At 48.0% G+C, this 20,337-nt stretch overlaps 1 protein-coding gene and 1 long non-coding RNA gene across 4 annotated transcripts; one reads left to right on the top strand and one right to left on the bottom strand.

The window, feature by feature from the left end:
• Positions 1-3,283: 3,283 nt before the first annotated feature.
• Positions 3,284-20,185, bottom strand: AKAP8 (A-kinase anchoring protein 8). 3 transcript variants are annotated; one of them, XM_032465414.1, is made up of 14 exons: positions 20,073-20,185; positions 17,498-17,536; positions 16,052-16,084; positions 15,253-15,529; positions 14,324-14,807; positions 13,695-13,824; positions 13,408-13,454; positions 12,262-12,295; positions 10,230-10,317; positions 8,393-8,534; positions 7,955-8,048; positions 7,376-7,506; positions 6,135-6,230; positions 3,284-4,833 (listed from the first exon to the last, which is right to left on the bottom strand). In XM_032465414.1, exons 1-14 carry the CDS (start codon positions 20,089-20,091, stop codon positions 4,381-4,383), a joined length of 2,067 nt encoding a protein of 688 aa, XP_032321305.1. In that variant the 5' UTR covers positions 20,092-20,185; the 3' UTR covers positions 3,284-4,380. The 3 variants fall into 3 exon arrangements, with proteins under 3 accessions (XP_032321305.1, XP_006194670.1, XP_032321307.1); XM_006194608.3 differs by lacking the exon at positions 20,073-20,185 and adding an exon at positions 19,506-19,995; XM_032465416.1 differs by lacking the exon at positions 20,073-20,185 and adding an exon at positions 19,009-19,475.
• LOC116659024 lies at positions 11,857-14,254 on the top strand. The gene is made up of 2 exons (XR_004314297.1): positions 11,857-11,990; positions 12,551-14,254. It is a non-coding gene; the product is annotated as an uncharacterized LOC116659024 (long non-coding RNA).
• Positions 20,186-20,337: the final 152 nt, after the last annotated feature.

The following is a 20,337-nucleotide window of genomic DNA, read 5'->3' as shown; positions in this document are numbered from 1 at the left end:
ACTAGCAATGAATAATCCAAAAGTGAAATTAAGAAAAGTATTCCATCTACAATTGCATCAAAAGAACACTTAGGAATAAATTTAATAAAACAAATACAGAAGTTATACACTGAAAAAGTATAAAACTGCTTAAGTTAAAGAGGAACTAAATAGTTGAAAGACATCCAGGTTAATGAATTGGAAACCTTAACGTTTTAAAGATGGCAGCACTCCCCAGATTGATCTGTAGATGCTATGTAATTCCTATCAGAATACCAGCTGACTTCTTTGTAGAAATTGATAAGCTGACCCTAAAATTAATATGGAAACTCAAGGGACCCAGAATAACCAGAAGAATCTTGAAAAAGAAAATTCGAAGATTCACACTTCCCAATTCCAAGTCTTACTATAAACCTCCTGTGTAGTACTGGCATCAGGACAGATATAGAGGGCAAGAGAACAGAATTGAGAGTCTAGAAATAAACCCATGTAGCTGTGGTCAACTGACTTTTGACGGTGCCAAGACCAATGGGGAGAGAATAGTCTCTTTTAATAAATGATGCTGAGACAACTGGATAATCACATGGAATAGAATGAAGTTGAACCACATACCATATACAAAAATTAACTCAAAATAGATCATAGATGAAAGGATAAAGATGTGGTATATATATATTATACATAATGGAACACTACTCAGCCATTAAAAAAATAAAATAATGCCATCTGCAGCAATATGGATGGACCTGGAGATTATCATATTATGCAAAGTAAGAGAAAGACAAATATATGATGTCACATATATGAAATGTAAAATATGATACAAATGAAATTATTTATAAAACAGAAACGGACTCAGATATAGAAGACAAACTTATGGTTACCAAAAGGGAAAAGATGGGAGGGATAAATTAGGAGTTTGGGATTAGCAGATACAAACTACTGTATATAAAATAAACAAGATCCTACTGTATAGCACAAGGAAGTATATTCAGTATCTTATGATAAACCATAATGGAAAAGGATATGAAAAAGAATATATAAACTGAATCACTTTGCTGTACCCCAGAAGCTAATACAACATTGTAAATTTGTCAATTTAAAAAAAAAGAAAAAATAGATCATAGACATATGTATAAAAGGTAAAACCATAAAACTCTTAGAAGAAAACATAGGGGTAAAGCTTCATGACCTTGGATTTGGCAGTGATTTCTTACATATGACACCAAAAGTACAAGCAACAAAGAAAAAAGATAAATTGGACTTGACCAAAAACAAAAAAATTTTTGCATCAAAGGGCACTATCAAGGGAGTGAAAAGACAGGTCACAGGATGGAAAAAAATATTTGCAAATTATATCTCTGGTAAGTGTTGAGTATCTAAAATATATAAAGAACTCTTACAACAAAAAACACAACCAGATTTTAAAATGGGGTGAAGAAGTTGAATAGATGTTTCTTCTAAGATAAACAAATGACCAGAAAGCACATGAAGGGATGCCCAGCATCATTAGTCTTTTGGGAAATGCAGCTCAGAACCACAATAAGATAATCAAGTATCATTTCATACCCACCAGGATGGCTAAAATGAAGGGGGTCAAAAAAAAAAAAAAAAAGGACGAAGAAAAGGAATATAAGTATTAGTAAGGATGTGGAGAAATTGGAACCCTTGCAAATTGCCAATGTGAATGTAAAGTGGTGAGGCTATTGTGGAGGTTTGGTGGTTCCTCAAAATTTTAAACATAAAAACTACCATATGACCTAATAATTCCTCTTCTAGGTATATACCCAAAGGAATTGAAAACAGGTACTCAATACTTGTTCAAGAATGTTCCTAGCAACACTATTCACAATGTGATGTTGAGCTTAGAAGCCACTTTTTCAGTAGTGCCAAGTATTTATATCTCACTTAATTCTGATAACCATCCCTGAGAATACATTGTCCCCTACCCCACCATATTGTCCCCTAAAGTGAATTCCAGTTTCTTTATATCCAAAGTATACACTCAACCAGATAGTGTTTTGAGAGGAGGTGCATAGACTCTAAGACTGATTGCAGAAAGCCAACTAACCACATAGGCCTTAGTGTTCTCTTACAAGATGAAGGAGGTGGCCCAGAACTTTCTCAATTATCAAAGAGCCATCAACGTCAAATCAGTGCAAAGCTGTGTTCATGGGTTTTTATTTCCATGGCCATCTTTTTATTGAGCACTCCAAAGAGGCTGCTGCAAAAAATAGTAATAAAATGCTACAAGGCTCTTCTACTGTAAGTTATAAAATTCTACTTGAACTCTGCGGTGCCTGTCTAATCATTACTGGCCACACTTCTGGTGAGCAAGGATCACTTTCAGCCAAGTCATCAAGCAGCAGAAGTGATCTCTTTATGGTCCAAAGTCTAATTGGAGAGGCTTTGGTAATACTGATCATGTACTCTTGAAGGAGCACTTTACTCATTACATTGTACTGTTTCCCCTTTTACAACTGTATTAATTTCATAAAAACCCAATGAAATTACACAGGCCCACAATATTACATAAAGTTGAAACTAGGCTGCCAGTCCTAAGGGTTTTTTTTTTGTGCTTGTGAATAGCAGGGATTGCCAAATTCTCTAAATCTGTTTGTAAATAATAAAGGTACTCTATGAAAAGTTCATGGCCATTGGTGTCTCAGGGGCCTGTGTATTAATCTAGGTAGTGGGGCCCTAAAAGTTACTTAACCTCCCTCTCAGGTTTCTCCCCTACAGATGGGAAATAACTGATAAAGGTTAGTTCCCAGTGAGGAAGCTTGCAATTTATTCCCATCATCTCAGGAATACCAGGGCACCCCTTTGTGCAACCCAGGTAATTACTCCCCATCTTGAGGAGATGAGGTTTGACTGGCTTAAGTTTAGGAATAAGATGATTCACGTCACATCGTTTCACACCTGGTGAGGGGTGGAACAACTTAACTGAAATTTAGATTTAATGACAGGCCTTCTATGAATTTTACAAGAAAAGCAAAACAAAGCAGTATAGTTTTGTTGTCCTTTTTCAGATTACTTATGCTCAATACCACCACCATTTTTGCCTCAAGAGAAAAAGCTTCAAAGGTCGTGTGCGATCCGTGGCTAAGCCACATATATGTAGTATTAAGGGATAAGGGGAAAAGATTCAGAGGCACCATTTTCTTGCTTACTAAGCAGTTTACTTGTTTTTAGTTCTCACATTGACTTTTTTATAAATATTCATCTCATATCTCCAATAAGGCTCCCTGAGAGTAGCCCTGTATCTTATTTTTTATCATGAATTAGCACCTGGTACACAATAGATGCTCATCAAGTATTTTACTGCCTCTTTTTACAAATAATTTCCCACTGGCCAGTGCTTCCCCAAATGTGACAGTTTGAAGGTTTATAGGAAAACAGACCCAGCAATATTTCCAAAGGGAGGTACCTTCCAATTCTTTTGATTATATGGAAGTATAACTGTTGTTTACTACCCTTTAACACATGCTAGCTTTCCTCTCTCACAGACTCAGAAACTTCCAAAGGAATAGTATTTATCTAAATTATTTATTTTTCATAGGTAGTGTCTGTCTATGGCAATTTATATTGGTTTTCCATTCATGAGAGTGACATCATTTTCTTTTTAAATGTATTTAATTAGAAGTAAACTCAATTTAAAGAAAAAAAAAAACAAAACACAAAACCCTGAAATAATGCAGAGATGGAATACAAATGAGGTAAAAGATTGTAAAGGCGATTCACCAAGGATGAAAGATTGGGAAATAATGCCCTACACAAAGTGTCCTCATTCTTGAGGGGCAAGTGGGTGTCCATCTATGGTGCAGGTGTGCCAGATTCATCAGGCCTTTTAGAGTTCACTGATGTGACAGAATCAACATCACAGTTAAGAGGATTCTGTTACATCTTGTGAGGGAGGACCACACACCATGCAGCGCACCACAGAAGCAGAGGTTTAAAAAGGAAGCCATAGCAAATTCTTGAAACTTAGCTCCCTTCCCCACCTCTGCAAAATAAAGCAAGATATATTCTAGTATTGAGCTGCTCCCAGACAAAAAAAATTTTTGAAAGGAGGGGTGGGGGCAGCCTTTAGCCAGTAGCTATACTTAACAAGCAAAATATCATCAAAATCTAATCACTCAAATTTTTATTATTCCAACTGCAGTGTAAAGAAATGTTACAGCTGCTTGGGGGAATGTACAACTTCTGCAGCCTTCAAACCAGGGCAAAAAGCCACACAGCTCTGCAAGACAAGCCTGTGAGGTACACTTTTCTGAAGGAAATGGCTGGGTCTCTTCACCAAAATAAGACTATTCCAGTAACACCCTAGTACTGCTCATGAACCAAAGGAGAAAGAACAATACACTATACAACATATCCCTTGAAACAGGGAGAGAAGGCTCATTCTGTGGGAAGAGCATCTCTGCACTCTGCAGCAGTTTGTTCTCCGTCGGCTTCTGTGGCAGCTGGGGCAGGAGCCGTGGCCGTCAGAGTGCTTTCCGCCTCTGCTGCCAGGGTTTCCACGTCCCCTCCGGCCTCAGCAGCTTCACCTCTGGCCTCTGCTTTGGCGTTACCCTTCTCAGATGCCACTCCACAGGGTGCCTTTGCTTCCAGCGGCTCTTCAGCGTGGGGACCACTCGTGGCCTCAGGTGTGGCTTCCCCTTCAGCCAGCATTTCACTACTTTCTGGAGCAGGTGCTCCTTCCCCGTCTACTGCTCTCACTGCTGCTGTAATCACCTCAGCTAAGACCTCCGCAGCTACCTCCTCTGGTGTCTCTTCCTTATCCTCACCTCCTAAATTGTCATCTCCTTCTATCTCTGGATCGACGGCTTCACTGGTGAAAGGGTCTTCACCCTGGCCAAGAGGAGGAAACACAGGTCAGCGCAATCCAAAGAACTGTCCAAATAAGAGCTCAAGGGATGCTCAGCTTGCTGGGAGTTTGTTTTATGATGCTTGGTCAACAACAGAAACTTTATATTACAGCAAGTGAGTCAATCCTACAGGTGCTCAGAGCCTATAGATTCAGGAAAGACATCTCAGAAAAGCCTTACTGGAACTATTTTACACTTTGTATTCAAACAAATAATGGTGAAGAAAGATTCAACAAGACCTAGGTTTTCTTAACCCAATTGAAAAAACAAAGCCTCATAATAGGAAGTTAAGACTTTTTTTTTTAAGGCACACAGCCCTGGCATGAAGGTTATCCCCATTTTACAGGTAAGGAAATGAGACTTGAAGATCTTGTCAGGTCACACAACTATTAAACATGTCAGAATTCAATCCAAGCCTGACTCTCTCAAAAGCTGAACTTCTCATAAGCATATGCTAAAACCGTGTCTAGTTTAGGAAAAGTAAACTATCACTAGCAGATTAGAAACTGTGTTTTAAAGTACGGTGTTTAGAAGGTGTTGAGTCTACATCTGACTCCAGAAACTAAGTCTGTTTAAGTCACAAGGTAAAACACTGATCAGACATGGTTCTTAAACTGGCTATTTAGCATCTATCCTTTTATGGAAGGAATTGCCAAATACTGAAGCAACTAATAACTGAGAGGAGGACAAACACGTCCTAGTTAGGCTGCACTGAAGCTTAACTCCCAGCCCTAAATGCTGAGGTCATGGGGCTAAGCATTTAGCAAAACGGGCTTCCCAAGGAGGAACCAGAGACTCTTTCAACCAGACTTCTCTCTAGGGCACCCTCTTTGGGAATTTTTTTAATCAATCTGCTCCGGCCACTAAGACTCAGGATTGTGGCACCACTGGCTCTTCCTCCCCCTCATTCCCCATCTCACTGTTGGTTGTCTGCCAGCAAAGCTTTTTAGCTTCTTTCTGGAATTATCATCTACCTTAGTTTTTATTTTGTTTTGAAGCATCTCATCATCATTTGCCTGGTATTTTATGGGCAGATGGCCAAGGTTTCTCATGGAGAGTCAGCAGCATGGCACAGGTTAATCAAGCTGGAGCACACCCCAAGTCCCTAGGCAAGCAGTCGAGTCTCAGGAAACCCGCAGTTGTGGAATTCCCCAGCCTGATACGTAGTCTGTCTCTCAATTCTTCAAAAGACTCAGAAATGCTAAACCCTGCACTCTGGGTATTACTCCAAACCCACAGAGTTCATCTTCCATTTCAAAAGCTATTGGATGCCTAAGCACAAACCTTGAGGTATTTCTCCAGCATCTTCACTATATGTCTGTTGTTCAAAACGCTCTTAGCCACATGGAGACTTGTTTTCTTGAACTGTTCAGCAGCCAACTACAAAGGCAATCAAACATGGTCTTTTTAAAAAAAAGGTGTGCACAGAGGAGCAAGACAACAAACCGGCCTGGCTACACTGAGTTGCTTGGAGATCAGTCCTATGCAGAGGGACAACTAACATCTTCACATCATGACAAATCCGAAAATGCTAGACTCCAGTAATGAAAAAGAAAGAAGACTCTGGAACTCAGATTGTGAAATGGTGTTGAAAAGTCTGATAATCTAAAAAGGTAAAAGCACAGGCGCACCACTGATGTGCAGGTACCATGTGCACAAGCTGGGATGAAACAGGACTATTAACAGATCAGAAGCTATGTAGTCTTAGTAGTGGAAAAGGACAAGATTTTCTTTTCAGTTTTTTGAGGTATACTGACTTTACAAGTAAATTCTAGAGCAAAAATATGAATGCTGCAACCATCTGACTATTTTAGAGCTTGACACATTCATATGACAATCCCTTGTCTGTATAGTGCTTTCCAGTTGATCTGTAATCCTGGGAGATGGGTAGGCAGGCATTGGTATCTCCAATTTGGTAGTTGGGTAAACTAAGGAGAGAGATGCTAACCCAAGGTTCAGCAAGCTGGAGCCTGCAGGCCAGTGAGGCCACAGCCATTCCTTTACTCGTGGTCTGTGGCTGCTTTTGCCCATCAGAGGCAGGCTTGAGGTGTTAGGCAGATGGCTTGCAAAGCCAAAAATATGATTTGACCCTTTATTAAAAAAAAGAAAAAGTCTGCCAACGCCTTGAGTTAAACATTCAGCCTCAGGCCCCATCAGCTAATAAGGACCAAACCAGTCCTTAACCCTCGGTCCTCTAGGCCACTCTGCCCTCAACCTCAGCTTATATATAAAAAATCCAGTTTTTCAGCAATTGGGGAATTTACTCATGTGGTTTACAGGGAACATTCTCAACTCAGGAGAATTTCAGCTACTGTATCTAGTCAATTTTAAGCAATACACTTTTTCACATTTTAATAGAAACTGGGGTGCATTTTACAATCATTGATGGAGTGATTTAAGACTTGGTGGAATATGGCAAGAGCCCTTAGAGATGTTTGCATTCCCCTTAGGACACAGAAAGTTCTAAACCCCTCCCACTGGCAGCCAGGTGGGCCTGCCCCACCCAGCATCAGGAGAGCACTCACCCGGCGGTTGTGATTGTGGTCAACAGAGTGCAGGTGCCGCTGGAGGAGCTGGTGCTGTGCAGGGATCAGCATGTCACAAGCCAGGCAGTGAGCAGCCTCTATCTTCTTGAAGAAGTGCTCCTGGCCAATCCCTGTTGACGAAACCCAAGTCTTATGAGATTCGGGACAGCACGCAAGTGATTTGTTCCTCCTACTTACTCCCCAATAAGGCCAGGCCAACGTTTTCTCCCCGCAGCCCCTCTCTAAAGAGTCACTTAGGACAGAATCTGAGACAGGTGTCACCTGCCCTCCAGCAGTATTGTGGAGACAAAACAAACAGCCTCTACACTTGGGAACTTTATACTTCAACTTTTCTTACCCTTCCTGTCCTTTCTCCTCATACAAAGGAGGAAAAATCAGAGTGCTTAACATCACTCCAATAAGCCGCCTGCAGAGCCACGATCTACATGAGGCCACACCTGAAGGCTTCTTTCACCTGCTAAGTGCCCCCCCCCCCACGGGTTTTCCTGTCACATTCTCAACCACCCTATGCTGGACTTTACTACCTGGAAGAGCACACACCCCAGGATCACAACTCACCTTTGAAAGGATCTGGTTTTGGTTTTGTGCTTTCCTTTTCCATCAACTCCTGACGCCGCTTCTCAATTTTCTTATTCCTGTTCACAATGTATTCCTGGAGAGGTTGGGAGACAGCTCCAAATGAAATGAGAGGTGGAATGCATGGATATTTTTCAACTGCACCAGAGGCAGCTCATGACAGGCGGCTACCAAGCCCCTGGCAGATGACAGCCTTGTCTCAGCTGCTCCAAGGATGGGAAGGCGGCTGTCGGAGAGCTCCATGTGTAGAACTAGTGGGACCCACAAGGGCTGGAGCTCTCAGGTATTCCTCTGACTTGAGGACTTGTACACTGTTACTCTGGAAAAAAAATCTTGACCAAGTTTAGGCCTTTAATTTCCCTTCCCTTCTCTGTGAGAGATCACTGGGAAACGCTGTGATGGAAGCCAGGTGTGACTTACCTGAAGGAACTCCACTGTCTTGTCGGGCAACTTGGTTCCGATAAACCGCAGTGTCTCTTTGTGAAATTTGCTTTGCAGGTGCTTCTGGATTTCTTCGTCTTCAAAGCTACGAAACTTGCACACGGAACAGGCAAACTGAATCCTGGAGAAGGAAGCAAAAAGAAATGCAGTGATGCAAAGATAACCAGTTCACCTCTGGTTAGAACGAAAATGGAAATAGGAAAGCAATTTCTGAATTAAGACTTCTGACTTGTCACAAGGCATCCAAGTAGCAGTTACCCCAAGTTTCCACATCTTAAGAGAGTGCAGCCTTGCAAGCATTCAGAAAAATGACTCACGCAGCACCTTACCACCAGTCTTTTTGGCCTAAAGGCTCATAAAAGAACACAGAACACGCAAAGGTGGAGACTTTTCAAAACTGTGGACTCCCTAAGTCTGCAGCCCACTGCTCTGGGGACCTAATACCTACTCCACAGCTTCTCAGATGTTTCTCTCTGCAGCCACTCAGATGATACAAGGCAACCCCATTTAACATAATTCTCCAAAGGGAGTCAATGTAAAGACATGTCACATCAAGTTCTATGGGTTTCTTTGTCATATGCTTTCAAAGTCTCACCAAATGCATTCATGCCGTATGGCAAGGAGAGTGCCCTGCGGACCCCAGTTCCCACACAGCGGGGTGCTGCTTCCCTCAGCTCTGCCCCACCTGGGGTGACATCACAGGCCCTGGGCACTCAGGAGTCCTCCTCTGCCAACCCAAGAGTTCTCCTGGCCCCGATGTCTGGTTTCTGATCTCTGGACAAGTGCCACAAGGCAATGCTTGCTTTTGCAGATACCCTTGAAAGAGTGATGAGGAAAATGTGCCCTGCCCTACGTGCAGGGCTGTCAGGAAGCTACCAAAGAAATACATGGTTCCCGCTCCCTGCTGCATCTTTACCTCCCCCATGACGATTTCCCAAGTCTCTTTGAGGATCTTCAGTGACTAGGGCAATCTAAAGATTTCTTTAAAAAAGTCATCTCAAAAAAAAAAAAAAAAAAAGTCATCTCAGTTAACCATGTGGCGTGAAAATTGATCTAACATAGCCATCATTTTAATCATCTGTTTAAAAGCAAGGATTTCAATGAACTCTGTAACTGGAAGCTCCTACTTTTTGGTTCCTGACTTCTCAGCCTTGACGGTTAGGTCTTTTGCTAAGCATTTCTTTGCATAGGGAAACTACTACCCATCTGAGCCTTAAGAGCAAGGAGTCCCTCTCAGGTCATAAAGAGAACCTGGGCAGAGAGTAGCCGCCACATGTGGGCAAGGCCTCATCAACCAAATGCTCACACGGCCACTGGTGGTTCACAGGGAGAGGGGCATGTTGTGGTCACACCAACGCCCTTTGGAGTTTGCACTTTGGTATTTTTTTCTATTTAGAGACAAAATCTTGAAAGTAGCATCTGTACACACGCAACTGCTATGTTGAACTCCACAGGTGGTTCGGATTTGGACAAAGCACCCAAAGCACCTTCCTGGCAGCTCTGCTGAATGAAGTTCACTTGTCTGACATGACACACACATGCCAGGGGACAAGGGAACTCCTGATAGGCCTGCAGGAGGGCAAGAGAGCCCCCTGTTGAGAATGAGAGGGCCACACAGGCCCACTGGCAAGGATATGATTCCATACATTTCCCAAGTTTTGTCCCCCCTGGACCTGTAGGATTTCCCCACAGACACCTGGAGTCAGCTGATCAAACCAGGCTCCCCCCCTACATTGTGGAGAGAAGACAGATGAGCCCAAGGGAGTCTCGACAGTGCCTAGGTCCAGCCGACCTCCCACCTTGCTGGCCTCCTCACCTGTCAGCTGCTCGGTCTCGCATCCTGTCTCTCCTCCTTTGCTTTTCCCTCCTCTTCTTCACTTCATCATCCTCGTCATCCTTCTCTCCTACAACAGAGAAGTCCCTTCCAGACGCTCTGAGTAGCTTGCAGAGGAGCGAGCACAAGGGCCTTGATGGGGACCATAGTTTGGCCACCATAGCCCACACCCCACCGGCCACCTCCACGCATGGCAGGGTGCAGACACCCTGAGGCACCAAGGGGCTGTCAAAGGCTCCCAATGGGGATGGGCCTTTGAGGAGAACCCTCAGTCGTTCCCAGGGGAGTCATCTCACTCCCCATGGCCTGATAAGGCCGGGATGGGCCAGGGATACGACCCGCCCATCCCATTCACACCATGGCCCACCTGCTCTCTCTGTCCTTCCCTGTCTTGCTTTTCCAATCCAGGGCCCTACCACTGGGCCTTCTCCCAACATTACTTAAGGAGAGAGAGAAGCCTTTCTTCCCAGATAAAGAGGCAGCAGCCGGAAGGCCTCAGAAAACAAAACAAGCCACTCTACCGCCCTCCGTCCCACTCTAGGTGGACCATAACAACTGTCCTGGCAGCTTCGTCTGAACTAGGGCCTCAGCAGGTTTGACAACCCCTGCTGGCCTGAACTCTATCTTTCACTCACAGAACTGTTGCTCTAGGGCTTTCCCAGGGATACACGGGAAGCAATCCCAGAAACAAAAGTGGAAGAGACCAACTGGTCTTCCATCCATCCCGTGGGGCCAGCGCAGGAGCTCCTCTGAGAGCCGTGCAGCCCAGAGTCCCAGCATGAGGCCAGGCCAGGTCACCGCGGCTCAGGGCCAGGGCCAGACACTGAAAAAAGGTTGGATAAGCATCTGAACTGTAACCCCTACCCCTGATGCCAGTCACGAGACTGTCCCACGAAGATGGCGACCGGCGTGCGCTGCTCAGAAGCCTCTCAAAAGGGCGTGTGGGATTTTTGGCAAGAGGTCACTGCCTGAAACTATTACTGCTGTTTAATAGCAAAGTCATCCCGGGTAGGTAGCAGGACCTGCGCGCAATAAACATGTCACCTTTGCTTTAGCATTTACCCCACTGCACGAGCTGCTAAACGTTCTGTGTGGTCCCATGCTATAGACATAATCACTTCAATAAACAGGGTGGGACGACCTCAGAGGGTTGGTCAAACCTGAACAAGTAAGAGAAGGAGCATCTAAGCCAGAGGCCTTCAGAACTCATGGGAGCAGAACCACAAAGGAGCCAGTCTCCGAGTCTTAAGGGAAACCAGCTATGGACGGACCCGTGGGGACAGGGAAAGAAACAAGTGGCTTGTGGGTAAACTCAAAGCCACCATGTCTCACGCTTCTCCATGTCCCCCCAAGGGGTTATGTTGCTCTGTTCTTGCCACTTATTTTGGACTCTTAGGCCTCCCGTGCTGGAACTGGTGGGACCTGCTTAGCAGTGACTGCCTCTGGAGGATCCGTGTCTGAGTGTGCCTGACAGGACTCCCCACCCCGAGCTCCCGACCCGGGCCGTGTCTGGACTCTGCCCCACGCAGTGCCGATGTCCCCATCACAGAGGCTGAGAGCATGGCCCTGGCCTGGCAAGCAAGGGAACTGTGGACAGAATGAAGCCCAGGAGAAAACAGTATAGGGACCTGCATTGGCCAATGGAAGAACAGAGAAGACAGGCCGGATGGCGCCGCTTCTTCCCTCTTGCATCTCTGAGATTCTCCCTTCCCTGCCACTGCGAGCTGTTGCAGACACCCAGAGGTGAGTTTCCCCGTCTCCGCAGCCTGCACCAAGTGAGGCAAACAGACCTGTTTCCAGCAAGTGCTGCTCCAAACACCGAAGCAAAGCCTCAGGGTGAGTGGTGGGCAAAGGCCCACCGGGCAGCCATGGCCCCTCTCCTGCCTTGAGCCGCCAGCCCCTCCATCCAGGCCCTGGGTTGTTCAGAAGCCCAGCCCAGCTGGGAGCTAGGCGGTGAGTGCAGGGTAGCTGGGCAGACACAGGAAAGCTCAAAGGGATGCTGGGCGATGCCTACCTCGCTGCCTCCCGGAGTCGAAGTATTCGTCCTCCTAAAAATAGGCACAAAGTTGGACTGTGAGGGGGAGTTTCCAGAATTCTCCACAACCAGCCTAGCTCCTTGCCACCACCTGGTGGTCACTGTGCCACCAGGGACACCACCACAATGTATCAGGACAAGTCCCAGGGCCACGGGACAGAGAGTGAGTGTCCCATCACTAGTCCTGGTTGCCTTCTGAAATTTTGTGATGATGCTAACTTGCTTTTTTTTAAGAAAGTCACTGACCACATTTCAATTCTTTCTAAAGGTAAAGAAATACCTCTGGCAAATGCACAGTTCTGCACACAGGAAGGCCAAGAGCCCATCCATCAACTGTGTCAAGAAACCCCCTTTTGGACCAGTTCCAGTGTTCTTTAATGAAGATGGGCTTTATGAAGTTTCTCAGCTATTTGTTTACATTTACCAAAGACTATAACAAGTCAGGTATAGATAAAAATGACTCATCTAACTGAAAATCAGCACTGAAGCCCATTCCTTAGACACTGAGCTGAAGATTACATTATCAATCAGTAGACAGGCAGAGATTCACAAGCTGAAGATCTAAGCAACCCAGACAGGGAGCAAGCACGACCCTCAGAAGCACCTGGATGAAGCCTCCATATACCCACATCTCCAGGCCCTACCCCCGACTCGGACCAGAATTTGCAGGGGGTGGCAAAGGACCTCTCCCCACACGCTCATGCACGGTCCTGGCTGAGAGCCAGCCTTTAACACCCATCTCCCGTGATTGGTTTTAAGAGGTGAATGACAAGGATGCACTCAGCACCAGCCTGGTGCTGGCAGCAAAAGAGCCTTCAGTGCACGTTTGGAAGCCCAGGCCCACACAGCCACCCGCTGCAGTTACCACGTGTGCAGCCAGGCACATCGCTATGAGGACACAGGGATGGCTGGGGAGAGGGCTGGGAATGTTTTCAGGGAAAGAAGGATTGCCACAAGTGGAAAACTCATAGAAACCTAGCTGCAAGTCTGATTATTAAATCTACTCCTGAGGCAGAGAGGGATCCACCACAGCAGCTGTTCCTCCTCTCTGTGAGAAAGACACTGAAGGAAGGAAGAAACCCTGCACTAGAGACACCGGAGGTTGATCAGTAAAGGTGAACTTACACCCCTGAATTCTTCATCTCCTGATCGGAAGTCACCAGCTCCATCATCTATTGGACACAAAGGAAAGGGAAAGTCAGCTCCTCGGCACCGGCCCACCCCATTTTCACCTCCCAGACTCACTGTCCAGAGTGTCTGTGCTTGTCCTGACTACAGTGGGGATTGTGGGAGTGCAGGTTGACACACGCCACCCTTGAGTTCCCATGTGTCCACTGTCCAGACAGGCAGGCAGAACACCAAGCATGCAACTGACTCATACCCACCCAGGCCTATTGGCCCCCAGGGCATACCGTTTTCGGAAAAATCGCCTTCACTGTCAGCCCGGGCCTGTTTGGTGTCTGGCTCGTCGTAAATCTGCAACTGCTTCCGTTTCCTGCCCAAGCTATCTGGGCCGCAGCGATCAAACCCTCTCCACCTGGGCTACAGACACAAGCATATCCCACTGTACCGCTTACTCAGACAGGTAACACACCCCAGAGAAATGAAGAACAAAAAGGCTGTAAGATCAGAGAACGAGGACAGAATATGTCTTTTCAGAAAGCAAACAACATAGTCGGAAAACCCCGTTCCTCAAACACAAAAACTACTCTGAGTGAAAGAAGCCAGACAAAAAAGTTGACATGTTCTATGATTGCATTCATATGAAATGTCCAGGAGAGGGAAATCTAGAGACAGAAAGTAGATTAGTGGTTGCCAGAGGCTGGGGGAGAGAACAAGGAGTGACTGCTAACAGCAGAGGTTTCTTTCTGGGATGATGGAAACATTCTAAAATTACATGATGGTGAAAGTTGCACAATTCTGTACATTTTTACTAAAAGTTGAACTGTACTTTAAAAATAAGTAAATCTTACAGATAGCTCAACAAAGCTTCTTAAAAAGAAAAGCAAACAAGGCAGGTTAGAACTTGGCAAGGGCTTACCCGATCCCTGATCCGGGCCTGTGACCGGCCACATCCATAGGGCACAGAGTTGTCATAACCACCCGCCCCCTGCATGCCCATCACTCCGAAGTCAGGGGCCATGGACTGGGAGAAGAGGGAAGGCGGGGGCCTGCTGGGGGAGGGGCCTCCCAGGCCCCGCCCACCCACATAGTTCATCTCAGTCCATGGAGCAGAGAGAGGCTCAGAGGAGGCTGCAGGCAGCATGAAGGGGTCGCTGCGCATAAAAGTGCTGGGGTTGCTCCGGTCCTGGAAGCGGCCCTGGCCTCGGCCCCGCATGAAGCCATCGAGGGAGCCCCGCTCACGGGCTGGGTCCCGGCAGTCGCTGTACTGACCACCAAAGCTACCATTGCGGTCAGGCCCCAGGTCAAAGTCATAGTCGAAGCTGTAGCTGGGGCGGTAGGGATTGTGCTCCGGCAGGCAAGGCCTGGAATCATAGGGCTCAAACGACTGGAAGCGGAAGGAGCTGCAAAGAAAGCACAACCCATCACCACACTGTCCAGGCACGACCTCAACGCCTCCCGCAGAGCTGACTGCCCTACGTTCAGAACAGCACAACCAAGCCACCACGCATCCCTTGCTCAGAAAGCAAGAGACCAACCATCCCTTCTGAGTATTGCTGAACAAAGGGCATGAAGCCCTTGGCCATGAGAAGGGGAGGGTCTGCTGGGCGTCTGATGCAGAAATAAGGAGTCTGACATAGTCTAGTTAACAGTCACACCCTAAACCCCACCACTCAGGAAACCAGCAAGTCCCATTAAATGTCTAGCCCAACAATGGCTCAACTTCTGTACTCCATACTCAAGAGGGTACGGGGGAAGAGTCATCCCTGAAAGAGCAGGTGCCCACTCCCATCCGCACAAAGCTGGGTATGCGGGATCCCCCAGGGAAGGGCTCAGGCCTGTAATCACCTCTCCCGGTCCTGCATGCCCTCCCCACCGCCGCTGCTCCCGCCCCTGCTTCCTTCCTTGGACATCATGTCCAAACGTTGGTTGATCTTGGCAATGAGGGAGTCAGAATTGTCGGTGCACGGCTCTGGGCCATAAGAAGCCATATGCATGGCAGGGCCCCCAGTCGCCAGGCCATCGCTGGCCTTGGTGGCCTCCCATGAGGCTGGGCCATAGCTGTAGGTTGCTCCTGTGGTGACGCTGGTGTTCTGGGCACCGTAATAATTGTAGTTCTCATAACCTGCCAGACGGAGGAAGCGCCAAATCAGATCTCAGCAACTGGTGGAGAACTCTGGGGAGAAGCACCCACTGCCCACAGGGAAGGAAGAAAGTCCTAGGACCAAGTGCTGTTGGCTTACCCCACACCGCACACATCACCTGCCAAGAGGCAGCAGGAGGAGGGCAGGGGCCTCACCTACAACTCTGAGCAGTGGGTTTTCTATACCAGATCCTAAGACTTGCTTCTCATTCAAAGCCAGAGGTGGCTGAAAACCCAGGAGCTGGCAATTTGGGCTAGTGACAGACCCACCAAAGGGCTGCTGCTCCCAGAAAACAACCACAACCCTCTCTACCTGCTGCCTCCAGCAAGTTCCCCTAAAGGCTGGCTCCCTAACCCTCCTCAGCACCTCAGGCCCAGCCCGCTGAGCCCTCAGGACAGCTAGGAGCACATCTAGGACGGGAGATGGGGGTCTCTGCACCCCAGCCCCTCTAGGTAGCTGATCAAAGGCCCACCCACCAGCCATGGACCACCAGAAGGGCCTACCTTGCCAGCTGGCCACACTAGTTCCATAGGCACCTTAGAGGAAACAAAAACAGACAAGAGTTTTATTTGCAAAATGAAGGCGCCGAGACGCGTCCTCTCACCCCTACATCAGCCTGGATGTTGAAGGACATTTGTCACTTCCACTATCCACAGGGCGTGGGCTGAGGGTGGCTGTGTCAGTGTTCCAGAAGGCACCTTTGGTTGCTGATCAATGCCGTGAAAGGCCGGGGTCCACTAGCTGTAAAACTCATTCCCACAGAATACTCAGCTAAGCATAATCAAGGCTTCTCTCCTAAGCAGGCCAGATCTCCTCCACTAGGGCAACAGAAAGGACACTGCAGCCTTTTTCCAGGAAGCTCGTTCAGTGTGGGCCACCAGCGAAGAGGCTCCTGGGCCAGGTCCCCAGGCAGAGCCCTTCTAAAGGGCTAGTTCTCACCAGGAGCCAACAGCATGTAGAGTGCACGGGTGGAAAATCATGTCCCCAACTCAACAGAGCAAGGGAACATCATGTGTCTGAGAAACACAGAAGACCTCCTCCTGGGAAACTTGGTGATGGGCAGAAAAGCCACCCTGCTTCCAGTGGTGCTAGGGCCAAGTTCCAGGCTCAGAAAACCTCCCCCAACAGGGAGCACATTCTGGTCCTTCAAACACTTAGCACCATGATACAGGCTCCAGAATGGGGTCAGCAAACAGGCCCCGGGAGCCAATCTAGTCCAAGCTAGGAGTGGGTTTTATGTTTTTAAATGGTTGGGAAAGAAAAAACCAAAACAAAACCAAAGTTGAATGACCATGTCATGATGATGAGAATTTTGACAAAAGACTTATCATTTATGTATTTGTCAAAACTCATAGAACTGTATAATAAAATGAACATTAATATAAACTATAGACTATAGCTAACAACTATGTATCAACATTGGCTTATAAACTGCGACAAACATATCCCACTATTGCAAGATGGTAATAAGGGAGACTGTGCTGGGGTGAAGGCAGGGTAAGCATACAGAATTCTATGTACTATCTGCTTAATCCTATACATCTACAAAATAAACTCTACTAATTATGAAAGTCTTCAATGATACCATCAACAATTTACTTAGAATAAAACACCAAAAATTCTTAAAGACTATTCCGTGACACATGAAAAATATATACCTTGCAAATTTCAGCGTCTTTAAGTAAATATTATCAGCACATAGTCATACCTATTTGTTTATAAACTGTCTATGGTAGCCCTTGCACTACAGAAACCTGCAAAGCCAAAAAAAATTTACTATGTGGCCCTCTACGAAAAAAGGTTTCCTGATCCCTGGGCTAGCCCAAGCGCCCCATCAGCCCATCCTGGCTACAGTCCACTATCAGCAGCAGCAGCAGCAGCAGCTATGTCATGCCGACGCTGGGGAGGGCGGGTAGCCCATGCCTCCCTGAAAAGCGGGTCCCACTTACCCTGGGTGTTGGCAGGTCCAGCACTCCATGCTCCATAGCCTGTGAACAGAAGACTTGTGAGTTATGGTTGCCGGTCCTATTTGTCAAAGCAGAGAACAGGTGCTCCTGAGGTGCTCTAAGGAGTATAAAGGATCTCCTTGAAGGAGTTCAGGGCCAGCCTTACAGGAAGGCAGCACAACCACAACATCCCCCTAAAAGTCATTCCACAGATGGCTCTTCCATTTCCACACTCCACCTGCCTGAGATCAAAGTGGAAAAAAGAGGGCAGAGGAACAGGCTGCTGGGGCAGTTCTGTCCATTACCTGCTGAGGGACCTTGGCCTAAACCTCAACCCACAACTGTGGAAGATACAGGACTGGCCACCAGCTAGCCCATCATTAGGACAGAGCCCACAACCCTCCCCCTGCCCAGGCAGCCATAAGTACCCTACAACTGGGAACAAACTTTGAAAATTCGGAGACAACTACTGCGCCTCTCTAAGCCTCACTTGTGTGTGACTTTGAACCTTCCAGTTCTCCCCTGGGCCTTCAAATTCCAGGGCTTCAGCCTAGCCCTAAGGCATCAGACTGCACCCTTCTCTGTGGTGGCACCCTCTGCCCCTCCAGACACCCCACTACACCATCTGTCTGGCTCCTCTTCATCTGTGTCCCTAGAGCCTGGCAGAGCTGAGCACAGGCGGCCATCCATACCTGTCATACAACTTTATCTTTACAAAGCATCCTCTCTCTCCTACCAGAACAACCCAAACCACCAGCTGAGTGCCTACTGTGTGCCAACATATGGCGGGTACTCAGCAACCATTAGCTGGTGTCCCCAAATGCTGTTCAGCGACGAGAGAGCTAAGGCTCAGAGGTAAGTGAACTTGATCCAAAGTCACACTGCTCAAGTTTGCCCTCTGCAGGCTATGACCTCTCCATGTCACACAAGTTCACACTTCTGTGTAGGAGAAAAGCAGAGCAGTGATTCTAACAGCACTGTGGGACACTGGTCTAGCTAAGTGGCATATGCTATTCAAGTAACCTCAAAACGACCCTTGAGATAGGTACCGTTCACCGTGTTGTATACAGAGGATCCAAAGGATAAGTCACTTGCCCAAGAACATGGAACTGAGGGGCAAAAGAACAAGTATCTGAACCCAGATCTAGGTGCCCGCTATGGTCAGGGACCAGCTATCAAGCCTCCGCAAGTCCTAGAAAATAACTCTAGATGAAAAAGCTACAGAAGGATTCACCAAGGTCACAACATCTAAATTGAGTCTGAAAAGATTTTTAGTAAGTAGGAAGTGGCCGTTGTGCGTGGGGGAACCTCTCTAGGGCATGCATGAGGCAGAATTACTACTGGTTGAAAGATCTGTTGGAAAGGCAAGCAAAAAATGGTGAGACCCAGTCAGAAGGCAGAAAAGACTGGAGACCCAGGTTGAGCGACCCAAAGACCCTGGATACACCCAAGTATGCTATGCACCTCAGGACGTCTCTGCTGCATTTCCTGTTGCCACCTTTCAAGACACGCACCTTCTCTGCTGCTGCCAAGATCAGATCGCTTGCTTCTGGAACCTCATACACCTGGATAGGGATCTGCGCCTGGTCAAGCTCTACCCAACTACATATTTCAACTGTTCCCTGTGGGCATACGCGACTCCCAGCACAGAGGAAAAGGCCTCTCAGGAGGCGATAATTTTAGAGACTGAAAGTAGACGGCCCGAGAAGGTCCGTGCTGCCGCAGGCCCTGAAACCCAAGTGGGGAAAAGGTTTGTTCCCTCTTACACACTCCCCCTGGCATCTCCAGGCCACCACATGGGAATGCCTGACCGAGCGCCAACAATCTGTCACGACCACAGGGCACATCGGGTTTCCAAGGTTTCACCGATACTCAGCATCTGACTCTCACTGTCTTGTCCTAGACCAGCACGAGCAAGGTCCACGGCAGGCGCCCAGTGAGGTCGACAACTGCAGAGGCCGCACTAGGCCCGGCTGCACTGCACCGCGAGGCTGGAGTGAAGGATCCGAACCTGCGCCGCCCATACGACTTCCGGGACCGGCGCCCCTGGCCACGGGTGCCGCGCGGAGACACCGCGCAAACCCCGCGGGTGCCGGGACAGAACCGACTGCCCAGAAAGAGGCAGCAGTCCCGCCTATGTCCCCGGCCGCAAACCCCGCGCCCCACGAGCTCGCGCCATGGCTCCGCCCCCGGGCGCCGCCATTTTGTGGCGTTTTCCAAAAGGGAAGGCGGGCCTGCGCGCAACAGGGATCCGCAGGGCCCGGCCGGCCTCGCCGGATCAGAGGAAGAGAAACGGCCCAGACCGCCCAAGGCGCCCCCTGAAGCCCGCCGCAGCGTCGACCAGCCAAACTTCGCTAACGTCCCCACGCCCCGCCGGCCAATCGGCATGCAGCGCCCCGGGAGCGACAGCGCCGAAGTCCAATGAGCTGCGCGCTCGCGACCTGGCCGCCTCTCCGCAGGGCCGGAATGCGGTAACCGCACTCGGGTGTAGGCCCCGGCCCGCGGCCCTCTGCGCGACGGCGGCGGTGCCCAGGGACCGCCTTCTCGCCCCAACCCGCAAGGAGTCGCCGACACTAACCTCCATAACCGTGCTCCATGTCTTCAGCTCCGCCCGCCAGCAGCCCCTTTTTCTAGGCTACCAAAGGACGCATGCGCGCAACGAACCTCCCGCCGTCCTCCACTGGTAGACCAGGCGCACACGTCACTCCTCCCGTGCGCTACCATTGGCTGAACTTCACTGTGGGCCCGCCCCTATTACCCCAGCTGGCCTTCCCGTCGTTCCGGATAGGTGTTTGTAGCATCTTGGGAGTTTTGGGTCCTACCGCAGAGCCTCACTGTACGCA

The sequence above is a fragment of the Camelus ferus genome, chromosome 22 (assembly GCF_009834535.1).
Source record: "Camelus ferus isolate YT-003-E chromosome 22, BCGSAC_Cfer_1.0, whole genome shotgun sequence".
NCBI classification, from domain to species: Eukaryota; Metazoa; Chordata; class Mammalia; order Artiodactyla; family Camelidae; genus Camelus; species Camelus ferus.
This window is presented reverse-complemented; position numbering and strand designations above follow the sequence as displayed.

Coding starts and splice junctions, on each gene's coding strand:
- AKAP8 (XM_032465414.1), bottom strand. Junction 16,085..17,497: donor TGGACCTGCCAACACCCAGG/GTAAGTGGGACC, acceptor GTTTCCTCTAAG/GTGCCTATGGAACTAGTGTG. Junction 8,535..10,229: donor CGAGACCGAGCAGCTGACAG/GTGAGGAGGCCA, acceptor TTCCTTCTCCAG/GATTCAGTTTGCCTGTTCCG.